The 22,365-nt window shown below is 47.6% G+C and overlaps 1 protein-coding gene across 2 annotated transcripts in view; it reads right to left on the reverse strand.

Moving 5' to 3' along the window:
* Auts2 (activator of transcription and developmental regulator AUTS2) overlaps positions 1 to 22,365 on the reverse strand; it is a 1,053,970-nt gene that overhangs the window by 280,097 nt on the left and 751,508 nt on the right. For both annotated transcript variants that reach the window (XM_077802807.1, XM_077802806.1), the window contains exon 5: positions 6,759 to 6,788. In XM_077802807.1, coding sequence (XP_077658933.1) covers positions 6,759 to 6,788 — 30 coding nt within the window. The remainder of the gene's footprint in view (positions 1 to 6,758; positions 6,789 to 22,365) is intronic.

Here is a 22,365-nt window from a genome sequence, read left to right on the forward strand (position 1 = left end):
CTCCAGGAGTTATATAGATACATCTCAAAAAACTTAACATCAAAAAAGAAAAAAAAAACCCAACTATTAAATGGACAAAGGAATTAAACAGGCACTTCACAGAAGAAGAAATACGAGTGGTCAAAAAAATATGAAAAAACATATGAAAAAACATCTCTAGCAATTAGAGAAATGCAAATTAAAACTACACTGAGATTCCATCTTACTCCAGTCAGAACGGCAACTATTAAGAATACAAGCAACAATAAATGGTGGCAAGAATGTGGGGAAAGAGGTTCACGTATACATTTCACTTATACATGCAAATTGATGCAACCACTCTGGAAAGCAGTATGGAGATTCCTTAGGAAACTTGGAAAGGAACCACCATTTGACCCAGCTATCCCACTCCTCGGTTTATACCAAAAGGACTTAAAATCTGCATATTATAGTGATGCAGACACATTAATGCTTTTAGCAGCTCAATTCACAATACCCAAGCTTTCCTACAACAGAAGAATGGGTAAAGAAATTGTGGTACATATACACAGTGGGATATTACTCAGCCATAAAGAAGAATGAAATTATGGCATTAGCCAGTGAATGGATGGAACTGGAGAATATCATGCTAAGTGAAATAAGCCAATAAGCCAATCTCAAAAAAACAAAAGCTGAATATTTTCTTTGATATGTGTATGCTAACCCACAACAAGGGAGGGTAGATTGGATTGGATTAGATAAAGGGCTATGAAGGGAAGGGAGGGGGGGATGGGAATTGGAAAGGCAGTAGAATGAATTAGACATAACTTTCCTATGTTCACATATGAATACATGGTCAGTGTAACTCCATATCATGTATAATCATGAGAATGGGATCCTAATTAGAAGAGGTTATACTCCCTGTAGGTACAATATGTCAAAATATACTCTACTGTCATGCATATCTAAAAACAACAAATAAAAAGGCACAGGTTTTCTGCGTGTCTCCACCCTACCTACTATGCACCTGCCCTGGCCCTGTCCTTTACTCTCAGCATTCATTCCAAGAAATACAAGTTTAGCTGAAGATGTCTGACAAATTTTCAGTAATTCCTAAGTTTTTATTTTGTTGATCTACATTTAATAAAAAATACGTACACTTGTAATCTGCTTTTTTCCTCATAATTGATATGATAGGAATTGACAGATTGTTGTATGTACACTTCAAGTATGAGTGAAACAATTTTTAGTTGGGCCTGAAAACACTAAAATTTAGTAAGATTCGGGATTTAAAATGATTTGCAGTGGAAATTTAATCCAAGGATGGTATCAATAGGCATTTTGGAGGATATGTTGTAATTAAGCCAGCTGGAAATATGATGATCTTGGAGGAACAATGACATATCAAGCTAACCCAGATGTAGCTCTGGAGGGGAAGAGAGTGTGAGCGGGACACCACGGAGACAGGCATCTATGATGGGGAGTGCCTGGGGCTCGGCCTACAGCGGTGGGAAAACCAGGGAATTTAAAATGGCATGGAAATGTTTTATGAGAAAGGGGAACTATAGAAGAAACGTGGAAGCCTCCGCAAGAGAAGACCCGCTCACGGGGTGGGAAAACAGACCCCAAGGGGCGCAAGGTGCTGGGGTCTAGTCCAGGCTCGCCCAGCCCCGCCCGCCGGAGATGAGCACCCGGATGCAACTGCGAGTTCAGCAAGCATGGAGCCCTGGGGACAGAAAGGCCAGCACCCAATCCCTGCTCTTTCCCTGGGTGGTGCCTGTTTGCTTTGCTACTGTGAAATTTGAAAGGGTGAAGAAAATTCCATTCCAGCTGCAAAACAGGGCAGCGCCTCTCCATTGCCTCCTGACCAGAATCCATCTTATTTCAAAAACCAAGCACTGGGGCGCCTCAAGCAACCGCCAGGGCCACCGGGCTTCTGGAATGTTGCTGAGGGCGCACAAGCTTCCCGGTGTGAACCCTGGCAGGCAGGGGTGGGCCTCTTCCACTGTAAGCAAAGCCACGTCCCCAGTCTGAAGGCTCAGCACTTCCTGAGTCCCCCTGGCCAAGTGGGCCGTGGTGTGGGCTGAGCGGGGGAGAAGCGCTGGCCTCTCCGCTGCTTTCTTAGGAGCTGCCATCTCCCCACACAAGTAAACACAACATGCAAAAACCACAAAGCTGAACATGGATCAAAATATGAGGTCGTGCAAAAAGTGTGCGCCTGCGCGGGAGGGAGAGTGGACGTGGGAACCCCGAGGTTCTCCTTTCACAGCAGGCAGCGTCCCAGTGGCTGTCCAGGGGCCAGGCGCAGGAGCCCAGCCACCTCACTGCCATGTACATACGGCTGTTAGCCAAGGGGAACTGCAGTCAGGAGGCAGGTGGAAAAGGAGGACAGTCCATTTCCGTGAGGCAGTTTGCCGGACTGCACATAGGTTCACACCAGCCACCTAAGGCAAGGGCCCTCCAGGTGCCCGCAGAGGCGCACACCTGACCACTCTGCAGCCTCCCAGGCCTTCTGGTAAGCAGGAGAAGTTTCAAGAGCACTAAAAATGGGAAAAGAAAAATGTTTCTTTTGGGGGTGGGGTGGGGTTGTGGCTCAGTGGTAGAGCGCTTGCTTCGCATGTGTAGGGCCCTGGGTTCGATTCTCAGCACCACATAAAATAAATAAAATAAAGGTATAAAAAATGCTTAAAAAAAAAAGAAAAATATTTCTTTTTGGCATTTAAGTCGTGGGTCTCAGACCCAGTTGTGCGCCAAATACAACCTAGGAGGCATTTGTGTGGGGCACTGGGGCTCCAAGGGCCTCACACACACAAGGCAGGCCTCCCCAACTCAGCTTCACAGTGCCCACCTAGGATGCCCCGCCCCACTTGGGAGCCCTGACTCAGAACCTCCGCCTGTTGACCCAGCAGCTCTGGCATCTGGGAAGAGCTGCTGAGGGGACACACGGAAGGCTTCAGACCATCCTGCTGTCCTTCCAGACGGCACGCTGCCCTCAGCTCCAGGTTCCGCCCAGAGCAAAGCCTGATGTTTGAATAAGGGGCTTCAAAAACACTGCTTGGGGACCCTTCAAAGTGCAATAACACTCCCATCAGCTGTCCCAGGAGAAACGCCATCCGAGACAGGAGCTGACCTCAGGTTTGAGTGGGACACTCTGGTAGGTTCCCTGCGGAGCCAGAGCTTTCAAGGAGATGGCAGTTTCCTCCTTTCCCAGGCGGTTCCCTCTCCACCTCCCAGGTGGGACTCAGGCGAGCTAACGCTTACCGGGCACTTACTACAGGTCAGGACTGGGCCAGGAGGCTCCATTTAATTGTCACAGAACATGGGTGGAGCTGGTATCCTCCCCTCAGCGGATGAGAAGGCCAGGTTGCCCACGGCCATCAGGCAGAAAGGGGCAGTCAGAGACAAGCCCAGGGCATGGCACCCGGGCAATACGCCTTCCCTTCTGCGGTCACATGGCTCAGTCGGGGTTACTTTCCATGTCTGCATTAACCTCATAACCAATGGGTGCTGCTTAGCACCCAGGCTGGCTGCTTCGGGTGGAGACCATGAGGAAACAAAGGGAAACATAGGCCAAATACATGGAATCCGCACGCTGCCTCTTTGTTCTCCTGGTGCTGATTCACTTTGAGTGGGGGTTGGAATAATTGCTTAATTCGGGTGATTAAGGTGCCAAGTGCTGCCTCTCTTTCTCTAACTACAAGAGAACAACCCATGGTTGGAGGTGGAGTGCTCGCAGTCTTCTCTGATTCCCCACCCAGGTTCTGCTCAGTACCAGCATCCTCAGGCTCTCAACAATAATGTGAAACGCGTTCACGTGCTGGGGGCGGCTGGGCAGACGCGGCCCAGGGTCTCAAAGCCTTCTCTGCGCACAGCCTGCTTCCTGCATTTAGCGCGCTCCTCTTCAGCCCCTTTCTCAGTCACTGCCACATTAATTAGTAAGGTATCATTTTATAAATTACATCTTCATATCAGAGGAAAGCAGAGTTTATCTTAATTCAGGCGGCTGTGTGAAATACAGTCCCCTGATTTTAGATGCCAGCTCGCAGATCCCTGTGGAGTAGGGGGATGACAGGTCTTCTGGAGAGAGTTCCCAGTGGGCCCCCAGGAGGCTCACTGTTACCTCCAACAGCATCCCTGGTGGGCTCCCCGCAGGGGTCTCAGGACACGGAGGGCATCTGCGGTCCTCCCAGCCATACAGTAGAGCTGCCCTGGGAGCTCTGGGGCTCCAAGGTGCATGGCCAAGGGCCTGCCACACAGGAGGCCGACAGGGCTAGGCTCTGGCGGAGACAATTCTGGGAGGACGGGGTTCAAGGTAGTAATAAACCCAGACCATTTTAGTCCAAAAGGAGAAGGCTGACCCTATCAACTACCCCAGGGCCGAGGAGGCCCGGCTCAATGACAGAGGCTTGATTGTTCCTGCCAGGAACCCCCAGGAGAAGGCAAGTGGCAGGGCAGGGACCCATGCAGAGTGCCGGTCCTGGCGTGGCTTTCAGTTAAGACCTGCCGGAGCACCTCGTGCAAAGGAGGCACAGCGTGCACAGAGGGTGGGGACACCCCTGAGGCCCTTGTCTTCTCTGTAATCATCTGTTTTTCTAAAAATATCTATTTTTCAGTTGTAGATGGACAACAATACCTTCATTTTATCTTTACGTGGTGCTGCGGATCAAACCCAGGGCCTCCTGCGTGCCAGGTGAGTGCTCCACCCCTGTGTGCACCTATTAGTTTTCCTTACTGCCCTGTAGTCCTCTAAGCTGAGTGGGGGGGTGCTGCCTTCCCACCACCCCCTCACTTGGACCTTTGCTTCTTACTGCACTCAGGAGAGCCGGCGATGGCTCAGGAATCCAGGTGACAGCCAAGGCCTACCCAGGGTGCTCTGCAGCATGCAGGAAGGCCCGTGGCCCCCAGCTCCCTGTGACAGCCACAAGTAACTTAATTCTAGAAATTACCAGAGCTAGGTGACCACCTCTGTGATAGTCGACCTTGGGGAGGCCCAGGCACTGGCACTGGAAGAGCTTCCCGAGGGACCTGAGCACGCAGCCAAGACCACGACTCAGGAGCACACCACAGCACCCTCCCACCTCCACTGCTGACCTCGATGCCCCTGGAATCCACGTTTCCTTCCTGAGAAGGAAGTCTGCCTGGTGGTCAAACCCTGCGTGAGGCCCATTTACTTGGAGAAGTGCCAGACCTGGGAAGTGACAGTCCCACCACCCACAGATCTCCTCGAATGGCCAGAAGGTTCCTGTCCTCCCTGGGTGCCAGTAACATCTGACAGAGCTAGATGATAACTGCCATGTGTGAACGTGACTAGTGGTTCAGTGGGCACTGACCATACTGGGAATGCTGAAGCATTATTGCTGTCCACTCGTCCCTGGCACCCACTACACACTGGCTGCCTGAGACACCAGGGGTCCTACTTCCAAGGAGCTGAGACTCGCAGGGGCTGGAGGGAGGAAGTTCCTACTTGTCAGTTAAACAAAAGAATAACCCACAGCCCCTTCTAGAGTGTACTCTCCCTGTCATCCAACAGCCCATTACCATGTCACAGCACAGCGCACCCTTCCATAGGTCACTTTGTTTAAAGTGACATGGATAATGCACATGTCAGCAAGCTGACAGTCCTGGCCGTCCTTCAGAGATAAAAACCTCCAGGCGAGAGTCTGTTCTTATCTGGGGGACATGCATTGGTCTATCATCCAAGTCAGGCAGAACATGATTTCTCCAGAGAGCACTTTTTTCATTTCCTGATTTTAAGGAAATCAAATAAGCACCATTTGTCTTCATCTGAATATGCTTGACCTGCTCAAATGATGATGTCTCGCATTTTATAACAGGCTACATATGCTGAATTCAAATTAATGACAGTGCAGAACAAGAGCCTTTGGATCTCTCCTGGAGACCGGCACAGAGAAGAAGGGAAAATTCCTGGGCTGGACGCAGAGAGCTCAATAAATGCAACTGCAGGATTCTGAGTAAAATCTGCAAGAACTTAGGAGCTCAGAGTCAGAGCACAGACTCGGAAACAGGGGGCCAGGACCGTCCCTCCTTCTGGGACAAGCATTATAGAAAACGTGATGCTCAGGTAACTTTGTTAAAAACATAAAACAGCAATAAAAACTCAGAGGAGTTTGGTTGGCAGATTGGGATAGGGAGAAAGAGAGACCAAGTACATAATCACTTTGTTTCAGGCAGCAGAAAGTTCACTTTACCAGGTTGTGGTCCAATCTTCTGGAAGCTCAAATACTGAGCTTCTCTTCTGGATCCATGCTGATCTGGACATACAGAGGCTGCACCTGCTGGAAGAACCGCCCTCCCCCGGCCATCCACCCACAGAAGACAGCAGCTCCCACCTGCCCACCCCAACCTCCATGGGATGTCTGGACAGACTGCCCTTGACATTTCTGTTAGGAAGGCCACACATACAGAAAACCCGAGGAAGCAAACAGGCCAGTAAGAGCAAGGCAGAAAATGGCTTCACAGCTAGCAAGTTCAATGTTGCCACCATGGATTCTAACAGGATTTCCTCTTTAAAAATGTGCTGGGTCACCTTCCATAAAGTGAACAGTGTCACATGTGTCACATGCATGCAATGTTAAGGAGCTTGTTTTAAACAGTGGGTCTCACAAGCTACACATGTTGCCTCTTACAGGGGCATCACTGTGAATGATGCCCATCTCAGGAGGGAACAGGTGCTCTCAGCAAGAAGCTGGCACCCCACCCACGGCTGCCTGAAGGAGCACCATGGTGCTCACGGCCTGTTGGGTACTATGCCCACGGCGGGGGGGGGGGGTGTGTCTTACCTTCTCTTCCTGGTCACTGTCACTGTCACACTGAAAATGAAGAGAAGAGAATAAAGGTTAGTGCAATGACTATGCTTTTGCTTTTGCTATTTCTGCTCCTGAAAAGGGCAAGACAAGTAAAGGAAATAGGAAATATATTGTGAACTGCAGTTTCTTCAGCCCAAGGGTGAGGGAACAGTAGCAGAGGTGGAATGCTGTCCTGTTGAGGCCACCTGACGCCTGTGCCTCGGGGCTCCCTCACAGTCAGGGCAGCAGGTGCTGGTCCCACCGTGAGCCCCTCCACAGCACAGCTCAGCAGATGGGGCTCCCAGTAGGAGCCAGCCTGGCCACGGATGGAGGAAATGTGATTCCTAAATGGGATCCGAGCAAAATCAATTTCATGACAGACTTTCTATCTTCAACTTCGGGAATTTCTCCTGGTGCTTTTCTAAAGGAAAGGAGGTAAATCTCTGGGCACTGCATTTTCAATATTGAAGGAAACAGAATATAAGGGGCAAGGTTCCATTTGTGACCCCCGAGAACAGAAGGAACACTCCCTGCAGAAAACATGCCACGGAAGGGCAAGGTGACAAACCCACAGCCTGGGCAGGGAACCACCAGGGGCACAGACCACACCAAGCCCAACAAGTCTCAAATTCCAACTGCGGAGCTGGCTGTGGGGCAGCCAGAGAAGGATAGTTAACTCAAGCTTTGGGTTCCCCATTGCGAGTCAAGGAAAAAGAACACCTCTTTTTAAACATCGAGAGAGTTCTGTAAATCAATACTGGATTTTAAAAAAGGGAGTGTGTTTTGTTAGAGAAAATGCTCAGCAGATAAATATATCCATTCACTCACTCAACAGCCACTGAGAAAATAATGCTATGCATTGTGAGAGCATTACCCAAGACAGTGGATGCCCTCAGCTAGGCTTGGTTTAGCAGGGCTGTGGCATGCTCAGAGCACACTCTATCAAGAGGGCTCTTGGCATGGGGTGGGGTAGAGGAGAGAGGATGCACAGGGGCGAACTAGGTCACCCCATGCTAAGAGTCATCTGCACTGAATACCGGTTGTCACCCAGTAATCACCGTCACCCAGGAGGGCCTGGCGTGGGAGAGGGAGGAACAGATGGTGGAGCCAACCTGAAGGAGAACCAGTAGCACTCAATGACACATGGAGATGGGAGGCCAGCACCAGGGCTAGTCTAGGGTGACACCAAGGTTTTCAGTGTGGCCACCTGGACATGGGCGTTGACAGAGCTATGGACAGAAACGGGAAGCGGCTGTACTGTCGAGTGGCCACTGCCGGGTGAACACCCACAGCCACTTGTAACTCCCTTTCCCTAGTCCTGACCCTCTGAGGTGGAAAATGTAGGTATTCTTTTTCTCCTTTCACAATGGAATATTACTCAGCAATAAAAGAGAATAAAATCATGGCATTTGCAAGAAGACAATGCTAAGTGAAGTTAGCCAATCCCAAAAACCAAATGCTGAATGTTTCCTTTGATATAAGGAGTCTGATTCATAGTGGGGTAGGGAGCGGGAGCAAGGGAGGAATACACGAACTCTAGATAGGGCAGAGGGTTGGGAGGGGAAGGGAGGGGGCATGGGGTAATTAATGATGGTGGAATGTGATGATCATTACTATCCAAAGTACAGGTATGAAGACACGAATTAGCGTGAATACACCGTGTGTACAACCAGAGATATGAAAAATTACACTTTATATGTGTAATAAGAATTATAATGCATTCCAATGTCATATATAAATTTAAAAAAATGAGATCTGAAGTCTGCTGAGAGTTCTAGAAAAAGATCTTCTCAATGCAAAGAAAAAGGTAGGAACCATCTGCAACTTGCCTTTCAACATGACTGTGTGAGATGTGATGTCCAGATCCACAGCAGCCATCTTGCAAAATTGTGGCAAAAAGCCTAAGTACACAGGCTGGATGTTGCAAGGGAAGGGAAGGCGGAGAGTGGAGCCACTGAACCCCTCAGAGCAGCTGCCTCTGGATGTTTTCGTTCAGAAAACAGTAAGTGATATTACTTAGGCCACTATTGGAGCATCTTCAATGGAAGGTGATGTAAGAGCCCACTCCAAGTGGACAGTTTGGTGACTACTTCCTCTTTTCACACCAGCACTCCACCCAAGAGGAGTTGAGGACTTGCACTGTGATCTTACAGACTGGAGGGCTGGGACGTGTCCTCCCCCTCCTCCCAGCTCCTGAGCGCCACAGGATCATTAACTATCAGTGACCACGATTCGACCAAGGACAACCACACCCCTCCAGCCCTCTACCAGCCTCAGATGACCTTAAGCCAAGCTCTTTAGCCTGATGAGGGATTTTTCTACTACAATAAGTCAAATGAGCTGAGGAAGAAAATGGGTGAAATGAAGCCTCCAAAGGCCCCAACCAACAGATGGTTGAGGACAGCGGTGTTCTCCTCGCAGTGTACCTCACCTTGCCTTTAATCGAGCCCTCCTGGAGGCCCCTCAGTCCTGGGCACGTTTTCAGGAGTGGCAAGGCATGGTGCAGGAAGTGAGGAGGAGAGGAGCTCTTTGCCAGGCGGGCTCCTTCTCCAGATGCTCAGTCTCCTTGGGAGGTGATCAGGGACAGCCGAGGGCTGCGGCAGAGCATTTGCCCACACCCCTGAGGCTCTGTGTGCACGAGGGAGAAGTGCTGGGGAGCCTGGGAGAGAACCGATGCCTGCCCCTGTCCCAACAGCAGGATGTCCCTGGGAATGGTTATTTCTATCAAAGTGTTAAGCTTCCTGCTTTCCAACAGTCCAGTTCTAATTTCAAGGTCCACTTAATTCTGCATCAAGTAATTACTGATATACCCAGAAGCACCTTGTCTCCAGAGCTAAGCATATGGTGAAGAACTGAGACCTACTGGTATCCATTATGGAAGCAGCACGGATGCCAAGCCGATTAAAAATGCTCAGGCTCCCCACACAACACGCGGGTGAGTGACAGCTCCTCGGCGGGCCAGCCGTGGAGTCTGCCAAGACCGTCTCCGCTGCGCCGGGGCCCACATGGTGCGCTGAGAAAACAGTTCCATTTCTGGTATTAAATTCCCATACTGACCCGAGGACTTTGCCGTGAGCTCAGCAGGAGCGCACCATCCAATTTACAGCTCCGCTCTCTGGAGCCTCGAGTGCCAGCCCCTGGCAGAGACGAATGATGGTCAACCCTCCAGCTCATAAATTATGCAAAGGCAATAAACTCACTCAGCAAACAGCGCCCAGCGTTTGCCTCGCCTGGCTCCTAGCGCACTCGGTGAGGAGCCAGGAGCTCGACACATACAAGAGGCCTGTTCCACTCATAAAGGGGGTTTGTTGACAAGCCCAGACGGAAGGCGAGCCTTGGTCCTGAGGAGGATTTCTGCTTGGCTGGCAGCACTTTATGGGCCTGCTTTAGGAAAAAAAGGAGGCTGTGATGGAGTCACGCAGGCAGAATTCATGGTCTCAAGTTCACATTTCACGCACTGTCCACTCTCATACCCTGCGTTGTGTCTTTGGTGGATTTGTGGCCAAGGGATTCTTGGTCTTCATGGACTAAAGGAAGAAGTATCTGCCCCTGATCCCTAGATGCCCACTCCAACTTTTAGGAATTCATGCGGACCACCTCCCAGTTCAGGTCTGGGTGCCAATGAGGCTGGGAAGTGGAAAGGGCAGCTCAAATGCAGGAAGGGGTCCCAGTTGATCCAGCTGGTTCCAGCATTTTGACACGAGGGTCCTGCTTTGGTTTATTAGCAAACAGGGTGCACACCACCCACCAGCTTGAGGTGATGGGTCCTCTCCATGACAGGGTTTCAAAGCCCCTCGTGAGAAGCCCAAAATATTTTCTCCATCTTAAAAGGAAGAAATGAAAAGCAACAACTAGCTCTTTCACTCCTGGGAAGGACTGCAGGCCCTGGGTCCTGCCAAAACAGGACCCAAACCACTACAGACAGACAGGAAAACAGGATGCATGGACTGCAGACCTCAGCCACGGGACACACTCAGGAGGACACTGGCTGCCTGCCAGAGTCCTGGCCACCCCAACATGGCCACATGCAACTCCATCTGCGCCTTCTCTTCCCTGAAGCTCCAGGAGTGGATGTGACCTGTGGGGACACCTCTTCTTTTCCCAGTTAAGCCCCTCCCCCAGGGCTCTTCAGACAGACCCCCACCCACTTAATGTTTCCCTGTTTAAAAATACGTGCTCATTGGATGCATTTGTGAAAGCACGGGTGAACAAGTGAGCACACGAGTGTCATTCTTTCTAGCATTTTCTTTCAAGGAACCACGCACAGCTCTCCTCCCCATTTAAGAAATGAAAATCAATTCCTAACATTTTGCAACCTGCTTTTATTTGCACATATGTCAAATATTTTGATTTAGTTGGTCATATTTGGAACATCACTTACAGAATGGCTGCACTACATTGTGGATTGTAATATAATCTAATTCTGAAAATCCCAAGTGCTGGGTGCTCAGTGTTTCAGCTGGACATCTTGGAAGCTGTCCCTCTGCACCCACCCAAATGCTGCTCTGTCCTGGGACCTTTTCACAGTCCTTCCTTCCCTGCATATTCTTTAATGCCACTGTCTCCCAAAATTACGTCTGTATTGCTGTAGTTTTTCTCTCTTTCCAGGGGAGACCCTGAAGAGTCCCTTGGTTCCAGAAACGCTGAGTCTAAAAAACCTCAAGGCCCACATTTGCCAGCTAGGTGGCTTTGGGAAGGTTATCTGAACCCTGTGCATCCAGTCCATTCATTTATTTGAAAGATGTGGCCAATACTAGCATTTTGAATAGGCAAGAATAAAACGAGTCAACGCACATGAAAAGTGGACGGCCAGCAGTGCAGGGCACACGGGGGCAGAGACCGCCTGTTACATTGCTGTTTGCTACGTCCATCTCCCTCCTGAGGCACGAGAAGGCCGTGCTGGGAGTCCATCCAAGTCTGGATCCCATATTGTCTGCATCCTGAAACCTGCACCTTTCCTGGGCGGTGCCTGGAAGCAGATCATCCTGCAGTCAATCAGCTGCACAGCCGAGAGCCTTGCTATCACCTTCCATCATCCACAGTACAGCAGGGTCCTCTCTCACCCGATGTCCTCAACTCCACCTTCTAAATCCTCTCCATCTCTACAGCTGTGGCCCCAGCTTCAGCTCAGGGTTGTGTTTATCATTACAACAGGCTCATGACAGCTCTCTAGGGTCTGTCCACCCTTCCTTTCCTAAGCCAAGTTCTTCTTGGCCAGGGTGCATCTCCAGATTTCCATGTGATGATGCTTCCTTCTCCCAAGGCCTATGAAGACCTCAAATCTAACCCCTCTCCCTCAACCCAGTGCTTCCTGAGCTTTCTGTGGCCAAGGATGGTTTGGTTTGGTTTTTTGGCTTCCTTTACTTTCCAATATGTTGGGTGATATTTTTGTAAAATACAATATAAAATGAGCCCAGGTGGATCACTTGAACCCGTGAGTTCAATATCGGACTGGACAACAAATAGGCTGTTAAAAAAATATGTGTGTGTGTGTGTGTGATTGTATGCACACACATATGCACATATTATATATGTTTAATATAAGATGAATTTCTGGAAAAATGAAAAAAGACAAATTTTTATTTTTAGATTTAAGAGACAAGAAATTATGCTATAGGATTGTTCTAGAATTTTTCAATGCTGACTTGCCATGGCTGTCAAGCCTCTTATAGGCCTGGCCTGGAGCTGCATGCACCTGTCGAGCAGCCTGACCCTAACACACCCTGCTCCAGCCACTGCAGGAACACTCTGACCTGCAGGCTGCACTTTCTTTTCACTTAACAGTTCCCTCTGCCTGAAATTCTATTCCTCCAAATTTATACCCCCAAATCCACTTTTCATCTTTAAAATACAGTTTCTTACTGGGTGTGGTGGTTCATGCCTAAAATCCCAGCAGCTGGGGAGGTTGAGGCAAGAGGATCACAAGGTCAAAGCTGGCCTCAGCAACTTAGCAAGGCCCTAAGCAGCTTAGTGAGTCCCTGTCTCAAAATAAAATATAAAAAGAGCTGGGGATATGGCTCAGTGGTTAAGCACCCCTGGGTTCAAGTCCTAGTACACTCCCCCCCAAAAAAACCTCAAACAATACAGTTCCTTCTCTGACTCTTCCAGTGCTCTTGTAGAAAACCATGTTTTGTTGTTTGCCACAGCCTTCCTTCCTAGAATGACTCGTGGGCTAGGGGCCGAGTCTCTTCCCATTTGTATTTCCACACCTGGGGACAAGGCAGGTGCTCCATCACACTGGTAAGTCAGCCAACCTCATTCTTCTAGAGAAGCGTTTAAACTGTGCTGATTCCGTGCATCGTAAGTAAAGCAGGATGTAAAAGACAGGTGACTCCAGAGATCAAAAGTAGAGGGAGCATTAATCTGACTGCTTCACACAGGGAGAGCATGTCTGAACACACTGGCAGGGTTAGAACTGCAGAGAGAGCCTGGGGGTGGGGAGCAGAAGAAAAAGTCTTCCACTAAAGGTCCAAGAAATGTGTGATTATGATGTTATTTTACGTTCTCAAAAGCAAACATCATGTGTTTTCATTTGGAAAATCTCAATATGTATATTTTAAGAATTTGGACCAAACTGAAATAAGTCAAGGTCTATGACACCTCTCTGCCTCATTCAGGATGTGGGAACGTGATGGAATTGTAGGTGCCTTGTGATGGAATGCATTCCTAAGCAGAGAGTGGCAATCATTGAATATATCACATACAATGACATTGAGGAGGGCACTGCTCTCTATTCTGCTCAATGGACCTTGCTGGAACAGTTATTTCGTATCTCAAATCCATTTATCATTGCCACCATAGATGTCAGGGCTGAACACCATTGCTGAACAAAGTTATTTTATTCTTCTTTCTGCCTAAAGGAAATGAGAGGAAAATGAGGGGGAACCCCAACTTGTAAACCACAGCATCTAACATCAAGAACAATTTAACTTGGTCAGTGACAAAACAAACCGATTCCCCTCTGGGGCAGGTGGTTTATCTAAGACCATAAAGGCATCCCTCACCTAAAAGCAATTTTAGAAGAAGCCACCTACAGAAAACGTGACATTTATTATCTTATTTAAAGGTGTGAGGAGGCAACCTGGTGGCTGAACACAGGTGCCTTGCTCGTCTTCGGCGCTCGCCACCCAACTCTTGTCTCATAGCCCGTGGACTGCTCTGCTGCTGGTTCTGGGGACAGAGAGCAGAGGTGCTGTACCACTGGGCTACCTCCCCAGCCCTTTTGATTGTTTACCTTGAGACAGGGTTTTACTAAGTGGCACAGGCTGGCCTGGAACTTGTGGGTCTCCTGCCTTGGCCTCAGAGTTGCTGGGATTACAGGTGAGTACCACCACACCCATATTCATTTAGATTGCTTTTATGTGGGTTTTGGATTTTATGTGAAATTTAAAGCTCCTGGATTCCTTGAAATAAAAAGAACATTTTAATCCTGAAAACAATTTAAGGTCCTTTTACTGACAGTTAAATGATGTCACTGGCTTTCACCTCTACCTCAACAATAACAATACCTGATCAAATAAAAAATAACTTGGATAACACGAAAGTCTAATTAAAAGATGCATGTTCCAAACAACAACTTAGAAGGATGGAGCTTCTGACCATCACATGAGCCCATTTGGGAACAAGGAGGCCCCCAATCTCAGCCATACAGCAGACAAACGGGGCAAACCTTCAGAGGCTTCTGGAATTCGGAACCGACAACCTCACATTCCTATACAGAGTTGTTGGAATCTGGCAGTTTACACGTTCTGAATTTGAAATGGCCAGAGCTCCAGGAATCAACGTGAATCAAATGTGTGATCGGAGGGGGTGAAGGGAACACATCATGTTCTCCCTCCAGCACCAACCAGACAATCACAGATTTTCATTCAACAAATAATATTAAAGAGCCTACCATGTGCAAGTCCATTATGAGCACTTATTAGAAGTGCAAATATGTTGAGAGATATCAGGTTGCTTAAACCTGAAGTCTGAAAGCTCACAAATTAATTCTCCACATTTTCCCACTTACTACAACTTCCAAGTCCAGGTATATTTCATAACACAATCTGCATGCTGTAAATTTCCACTCAGATTATTAAAAAAATTGGGTTTTTGGAAGTGAAGGCAGAGTGAATATTTTGCAATTCTTTGGAGAGGTCAGCATTTTTTCCCCTCTGAGGAAAGGAAGTCACATTTTTGCCAAGTGTAAACATGCCTAAAACCCAGAGATGAAACCAACTGAAAACCTACAGCCCGCAAACCTCAATGGCTGCCAAACTCAGGAAAAGGAGTTTCTTGTCCAAAGGTACAACTGACAGTCAGGGCTGGTGGCTTGTAAATGATCTCTTTTAAGCTTAAGCAACAGATCCTTTGCCTCTTTTGTCATTGATTTACTGATTCTAAGTCATCAATGGCATTAATCCGTACCTGCCTGGGGACTGATTACCAATGACTTTGAAGACACTGTGCAGCAAGGGCTTCCTAGGAGATGCTGCGTTAGGGAGGGGGTGGGTGTAGGTCACCCTGCTTGGCAGAACTGTGGGTGTGACCCTGGAAGGCTACACTTTTTCCTTTCCATATCCTGGTTGTTTGTGGCCCTGGGTTGGGGTGGAGCCCCCCAGGCATTTCAACTAAAGCTTATTTTTTTCTGTAGTCCTGTGTTAGCTAATAAAGCCCAAATTTGCTGATGAGTAAAAAGGAAAAGTATGTTATGGGTTAAAATAATACAAGAGTCTATTTTTTCCGCTGTGTTGTGATCCATAGAAATCACCCTGAGCCTTTTCCCTTTCTTCTCTGCCTGGGAAGCCAATTGCTTTGATTGCAGTGATATGAGCTAGCTAAAATGACTTGCCCTTGCTTGTGAGGCAAATGGAACATGCTAATAGAACTTATCGCATTACCCGATGCAAAAGTGCCATAGCTCATTACTTTAAGATAAAAGGATATCATTGCAGACGGCAAGCAGAATTGACTTTCTGAGGCCCGACTTGATGATGATTTAATCAACTGCTCTCTTTCACTTCTCATCTCTGTGCCTGTCGGTTTCACAGGTGCCGTTAAATGAGACACTCAGAAAGTGAGCGGAGGGAAAGAAATTGCTGTCATTACTTTTCAAGAAAGGAGGTATGCAAATTTTCGACAGAAAGATTGCGTTCATAATGGGCCTGGTAAAATACAAGGATCATGCTTGACAGGTGAGGGCAAGCCATTTGTACGTCCTTAAAGCAGAGCAACCGTCCTCGTTTAGAAATGTGCTCAGTAAGAGAAACTACAAATGAGGGGCCTGGCGGGCAGGGGAGAGGCGGGGCGGAATCACAGAGGGGTGGCTCAAGTGGCCTGTGTTCTGGAAAGGGAGAGGGGGCTGAAGACTCAGGGAACAGAAGCAGACAAGCAGGTAACAAACCCTGGTAGCTTTCAGCATGGATCACGATGCCAATAGGCTCTTTGCAAGACTCACTCCTGTCCTTCATGTGTAACTGTGGAGCCAGCTGGCCTGGGTTCAAATTCTGGTTCTGTGCGTATGACCTGTGAGGCGTTTGACAGGTAATTAATGTTTCTGTGCCTCAGTTTCACCATCTATCACAGGGACAACTGAGCACACCTACCTCGAGTTATGGAGAACATTAACTGAGTTACTATATAAAGTGTGTGAGTCTACATAATGAGCACTAATGGCTAGAACACGGCCTGACACATGGGAAGCCCTTAATACATGTTAGATAGCATTCATTCTTCAACAAAGACAGTATCTTTTCTTTTAAGTGTGAGCCAGATGCTGACAATCTACCTGGCTCCAGTTGAAACAGAATAGAATTGTTCATTGATTCTAGGTACCAACCCTGTTCCCCCAGGCTGGGGGGCAAGTTCCTCAGAGGGCAGCATGGCTGTCACTAAAATCCTCACAGGGCCTGGTGCCATCTTGCACACCCTACAAGATGCCCAATGGCTTAGTGGTTGTGGACCCCTCCCTTCCTGCGGCTCCTTCCGCATGGGTGATGCTGCCTATAGAGCTGCTGACCTCTGAGGAGCAGGAAACATGGGCCCTTGGCTGGGACCTCCAGGCAGTCACCATGTGTCTTCCCAGAGGACTACACAGCCGGCAGGAGCAGACGTCTGGCCTGCGTCGTCTTCAGGAAGGCAGAAGGAACATGAATAGATTAAATGATCAGGGTTGTAAGAACAGAGGTGTTTTTCATCCACTTTGCCTTCAATAGGTAATTGTTCTATTTTCTCCAACACTCAAAGTAAAAGCATCTTTCTTAAAGTGCCTGTAGCTCTGGGTTCTTCTTCCCCAGGTAATGAAGCTGCTACAAACCCTTCGTCCTCCTATCCACTGAGGTGCCGAGTAGCTGAATGCAGCTGCTGCTTTCCATGCTAAGTGGCACCTCCATGATTCAATTCCCTGCCAGAGGGGCAACATCCACCTCAGGCAGAGGGAGAGGGAGAGCCATGGCAGCAGGGCAGCTCTGAATGTTCTGTTTTGGAAAAGTCTGGCTCCTGAAGTGCATTTCACATTTTACCTCGGCAACATGGCTTCTCCAGGATAGGGCTCCTCCACAGGGAGGATGCCAGAGTGTTTTTTCCCTAGAAATGCCTGCCAACAGCTGGTAAAGAAGAATCTTGGTGGGCTGGGGCTGGGGCTCAGTGGCAGAGCGCTTGCCTCACACGTGTGAGGCCCAGGTTCAATCCTCAGCAGCACATAAAAATAAACAAACAAAATAAAGGCATGATGTCCATCTGCAACTACAACATAAATAAATGAATAAAATCTTGACCTGGAAGGGAAGTTGTATACCCTTCCATCTGAGAGAGAGAAGTTTAGGTTTCCTATGGCAAAGACAGTACTTAAACCCAGTTGTGTTCACCAAAGTTCATGTTCATAGCCAGTAACACCACCTCCCTCTCGTGCACCACACAGAGAAACTACTTGGAAAATACTTTCCCAGTTGACTGGCAAAGTGTGAAGGCTGAGACAGAAGAGGTTGCAGTGACTATGGGCAGCAGGTACTAGCCATCAGCCCATTCCTACCCCACACAGGACAGCCTCCCAAGAAGGAGTGCCTAGCACAGAGCCCGACTCACAGAAGGCTCATGAAATCTGAGCCTGGCGTAGGTTCAAATTCCAACCCCTCCACCTAATGGCCATGCAGGCTTGGGATGGTACTTCACATCTTTTGAACCTGTAAATGGGGATGATACATGCTTGACGGGACTTCTGTGAGAATTAGGTGTATTCAAGCATGTGAAAGCAGCCAGGAAGAAATAATCTTGCCAACTCTTTCCATGAAAGATACGTTACATCACACACAGAAATGAGGTAACTTAATACTTATTTAAATGTTGGTTGAATTATGTACCATTGTATTGTCAGAGGGGAAATGATATTCTGCAAGGATTCCTGCTGGGGAGGGGTTTGAAGACTGGATCTCATGCTGCCCCAAACCAGAAACAACCACCCAACAAAGGCAGGAAGTAGCAACAACAGAGATGGTCCTGGTGATGATGGTTTTCTTTCACTGACAGAATACCAGGAAGGCAAGACACTCTCGAGTTCAGTAAATGTTCTTGACACACACAATTTTTTTTTTGAGGACATAGCTGAACTTTTTTTTTGGCTAAAGAGTAGTCAGTAACATACACAGAGAGACTATAGTAAAATGTACAGATAGAAGATTTGGAGTCTGAACTTACAAGTTATATATAGCACAGTAATGACTTATGGGCTTTGACATTATTAAGACTTTCACTCAAATTCAAATTGGCAACCTAAATAAATACAGATCGAATGGATATCAAAAACATCAAGTGATTATTGGTACAACTAGGAAGCTGGCCATTTTGGAATCTGTCCAGAGATTCTGACCAGTCAGAACTGGAAATATCTGGAGACCTATGCACAGAGATTACGTACATGCAAAGCTGATTTCAGGATTGGTCCAGCAAAATTAACCTAACAAACTAATGCTGGGAAGAGGTAAGCTTCTCAGAGGTACTGACCCCAGGCCAGGGACTAGGAGGCACACATGAGCCTGACAGACTAGACTTGCTCTGCCCCCTTGCACAGGACAGCTTCCGACTACTCTGACCCTGCAGCAGACATCAGCTGTTGGCTTCCAGCATCCCCAGCCCTGGTGGTCAGTTTCTTCGAGTGTGGCTCAGAGTCTAGTCGCATCTGCTCCAGCCCGACTCTGGCACCTAGTAGTGCTCAGTGAATATACATGGAAGCTGAATCAACAATCAACTAGCAAAGCACCTGGGAGGCTGTCCTGGAGAGTGTCTGATGAGTGAGATGGAGAAGTGCACGGGGGTTGATGGAATGGCCACTAAATGCACGACAGTGGGTCTGAGCTGACTGTGAGAAAGACAAGGAATCACTGATAAAGGGAGACCCACAGAAAATCTCACACACACACACACACACACACACACACACACACACGGAGAAATCAGACTGTATGGCTACTCTTAAGAGAACCAGGAAGCTCAAGACCCTGAAGTATTTCTTTTTACATTTGACTTACTTTAACCCAACTAAAGCAAGTGGGATTGAACAGGAAAGGGGAACATGGTGCTCTCGTGTTGCCACAACATAATGGCCACATTATCAACTTTTACCAACCATGTGTTTAAAAACAAGGTAGTGAAAAACTTGGGTAAAAAGATCAAAATGTGGCTTGAAACTGATTTCCAAATGCTAGATGGTGGTTCAAGAAGGTCCGAAGGCCTCTCGGGCCACCATTCCATAGGATTCTGGCACAGAGCCTTCTTTCTTCTCTTTAATGGATATCAGTCTTTACTTCTGCGCTTCTTAGAATTCATCATATTCATAACTGGGATTTTAACCTAAATTGTACCCAACAACAGTTTTTATTTTAGGATAGCTTAAAAACCCAGTCTTCTATATCACAAACAAGCAAGGGTAGGATTACTATAAATTGTCTGCAAGAAAATACAAATTGCCAAGATAAAAACACCCACTAGCCTGCCAGTCTCAAGTTTCCTGTTTTGACATACGATATGCAGTAATTTGGTATCCACAATCTCTTATTAGAAAATGAATGTGCTATTTTTCTGAATGCTGCAATTACAATAATTGAATTTAAAATGGGGATTGAGTTTCTCTATTTGGAGGAAAAGAATAATTGTGTATTTCTGATTAAAATCAAGGGGCCTGAAAAGAGGCTGTACAGATTCCAGCTTCCATCTCCCAGAGGGACTCCCCATCAGGCCAGAAAGCAGTTGGCCAGAGAAAAGACAAGTGCACGGGTGTGGGAGTGGACCAGGGCCGCAGCAGCAGACACTGCCTTTGGCTTTCAGTCATAGTACCCCTGTGACCCAGGCAATCGGAACTCACGGCATTGTCACATTTTAAACGGCAGCCGTGATGGAGTTGCCCACTGCGTCAAAAATTAAGAGTCAAAATGCAAGGGAAGCAAACATCTTTTTGTGTGGAAATGCCCAGCCCTTCTAGCCTGCCAATGTATAAAGGCACTCTCGACCGACTTCTCGACCTCTGTTCTGGGGGTGTTGGGGGAGTAGGCAGAGGGGCGGGAGGAAGGCACCGAAGTCATTTGCAACAGTATTCCACTGCTGCTTTGTTTTTACCAAAAAATTATGTTCAAAGCCTCCTTTAAGCTTCAGACTCAGGAAAGGAAGAGGGATTTTGATGCCTTTGGGTTTTATTTTTTGCCAGGATCCTTCGGCCTTCCAAAAACCCCCATTTACCTATATGTGAAGATAAAATTTAGTCTCCCAATTCTACTAAGTGTTCCCCATAATACAGCTTCCTAAGAAAAAATATTTTTTTCTAGCATAAAGTGAGATAGATGATCTTTTTACAAAACAGCTTGCAATTTTTAAGTGGCTTTACTGAGATATAATTGACATTGACCAGCATGTATTTAAAATGCACGTGGGATGGGCGTCCGCATGTGCACACCTGGAAATGCAGGACCCAGAGAGGACCATCCCCTGCCCAGGATGCTCCCTGAGCTCCTCTGCTTTCCTTCCTCTGTCCCTCCCCATTCAGCCTGGGCCATTTCTCCTAAGGACTGATCTGCTCTCTGTCACCATGGATAAGTCCGTCCTTTCTGAAATTTCGTAATGTGGATGGAATCGCACAGCCGGGCTCTTTCGGCTGGTTTCTGTCACTCACTGCTTACTATCTTGACGACAACTGAAAAGGAAGCGTCCTGCTCCCAGGAGAAGAGACTTCAGAGAGGCGCTTGCCAGGGTTTACTGTCATCCTCAGGACTGGGACCGGCCACTCGGCCGCACTCTATTCTTACGCTTTACTATGTTCTTTGGTAATCAATAAGCACTTCTAGGGCAGAGGGTTTACTTTATCCTATAAATCCAAGGACGAGAGAATGGTATGAAGACATCAGTACGGATGGGCTCTGCTGCTCTGTGACACCATGAGGGGACACAGCAACAGATTTAAATCTAGAAGGTTACAGAGCAGTCACGGCTCCCGGCTGGATGGCAGGGGTCGTAAAAGGCGCAGGCAAGATCTACAGCAACTCCCCTGTCAGCCAGTGGGACACTCAGGGCGACCCCCAAGCTGCACAGGCAGCTGGCCATCTGCCCCAACAAAGTCCTAAGCACAGGCTCAAGGGAAATATAAAGAGCCCTCTCAGAAACTCCAAATATTTCTCAACAAAATAAACTAAAACTTAGAGAATAAATAGTGATATCAGGCTGGCTGAGAAGGAAGCCTAACCCTGGTTTGGGGAGACGCCTCCTTGGCAGTCCCTAATGGTCCCTGGAGGCCCTCCACTCTCCTCCTGCAACTCCGCACCCCAGGGCTCAGAGCATCTTTTCTCCAGCTAGTCCTTGGAGACTCATCCTTCCTCTCCAAAGCAAAGAGGTCAATTCATGGAAGAGGAATATAAATGGCTAATAGACATATGAAGAAAAGTATTTCACCTCACTAGTAATCAAAGAAATGCAGATTATAAAAAGATATATTTCTTTTTTATCTATCAAATTAGAAAAACACAGGGAAACATTGCCATGCAGGCTGTGGTAAGGTGCACACTCACGCACGTCTGGGGGATGCCAATTTCCTGTCTGGAAAAACCATTCTGCAATATGCATCAGGAGAATGCACTTCAGGAGCTTTTGCCTTTTCCATACATATATCTCAACTCTTCTTTTTCACATATACATACATATGTAGGAGCAAAAATGTCTGTGAGAATTTGTTTTAACATTTCATGATGAAGTTAGGAAATAACCCAGGAACACATTATTTATATGGCTACTGTCAACACACAGGAAGGGCCAGGAAATAAGCTCAGATACATTTCTGCTTTAACCTTACAGAAAACCCTCCAACTCCAAGGTATAGACTTTAGGATTCCAATGTTGCAATCAGAGTGAGGCTTGGAGGCTTGAGCAACCTGCCCACTGGCCAAGAGTTGCACATCCGTGAGACAAAGGCCCAGGCATTGCTGAGCCTCTGCAGTAATCCAGCCAGCAGACTTCATGGAACTAGGTATCGCCAAATTGAGAAACGGGTCAGTGTACCAATGTGGTGCCCATTTTAAAAAAAGGTTACAAAGAATTTTATGGAAATGTAAAAATGATCATGGTCAGAGGTGAAGTCAGAAATTCT

This window comes from Urocitellus parryii, chromosome 9, assembly GCF_045843805.1.
Source record: "Urocitellus parryii isolate mUroPar1 chromosome 9, mUroPar1.hap1, whole genome shotgun sequence".
NCBI lineage: Eukaryota > Metazoa > Chordata > Mammalia > Rodentia > Sciuridae > Urocitellus > Urocitellus parryii.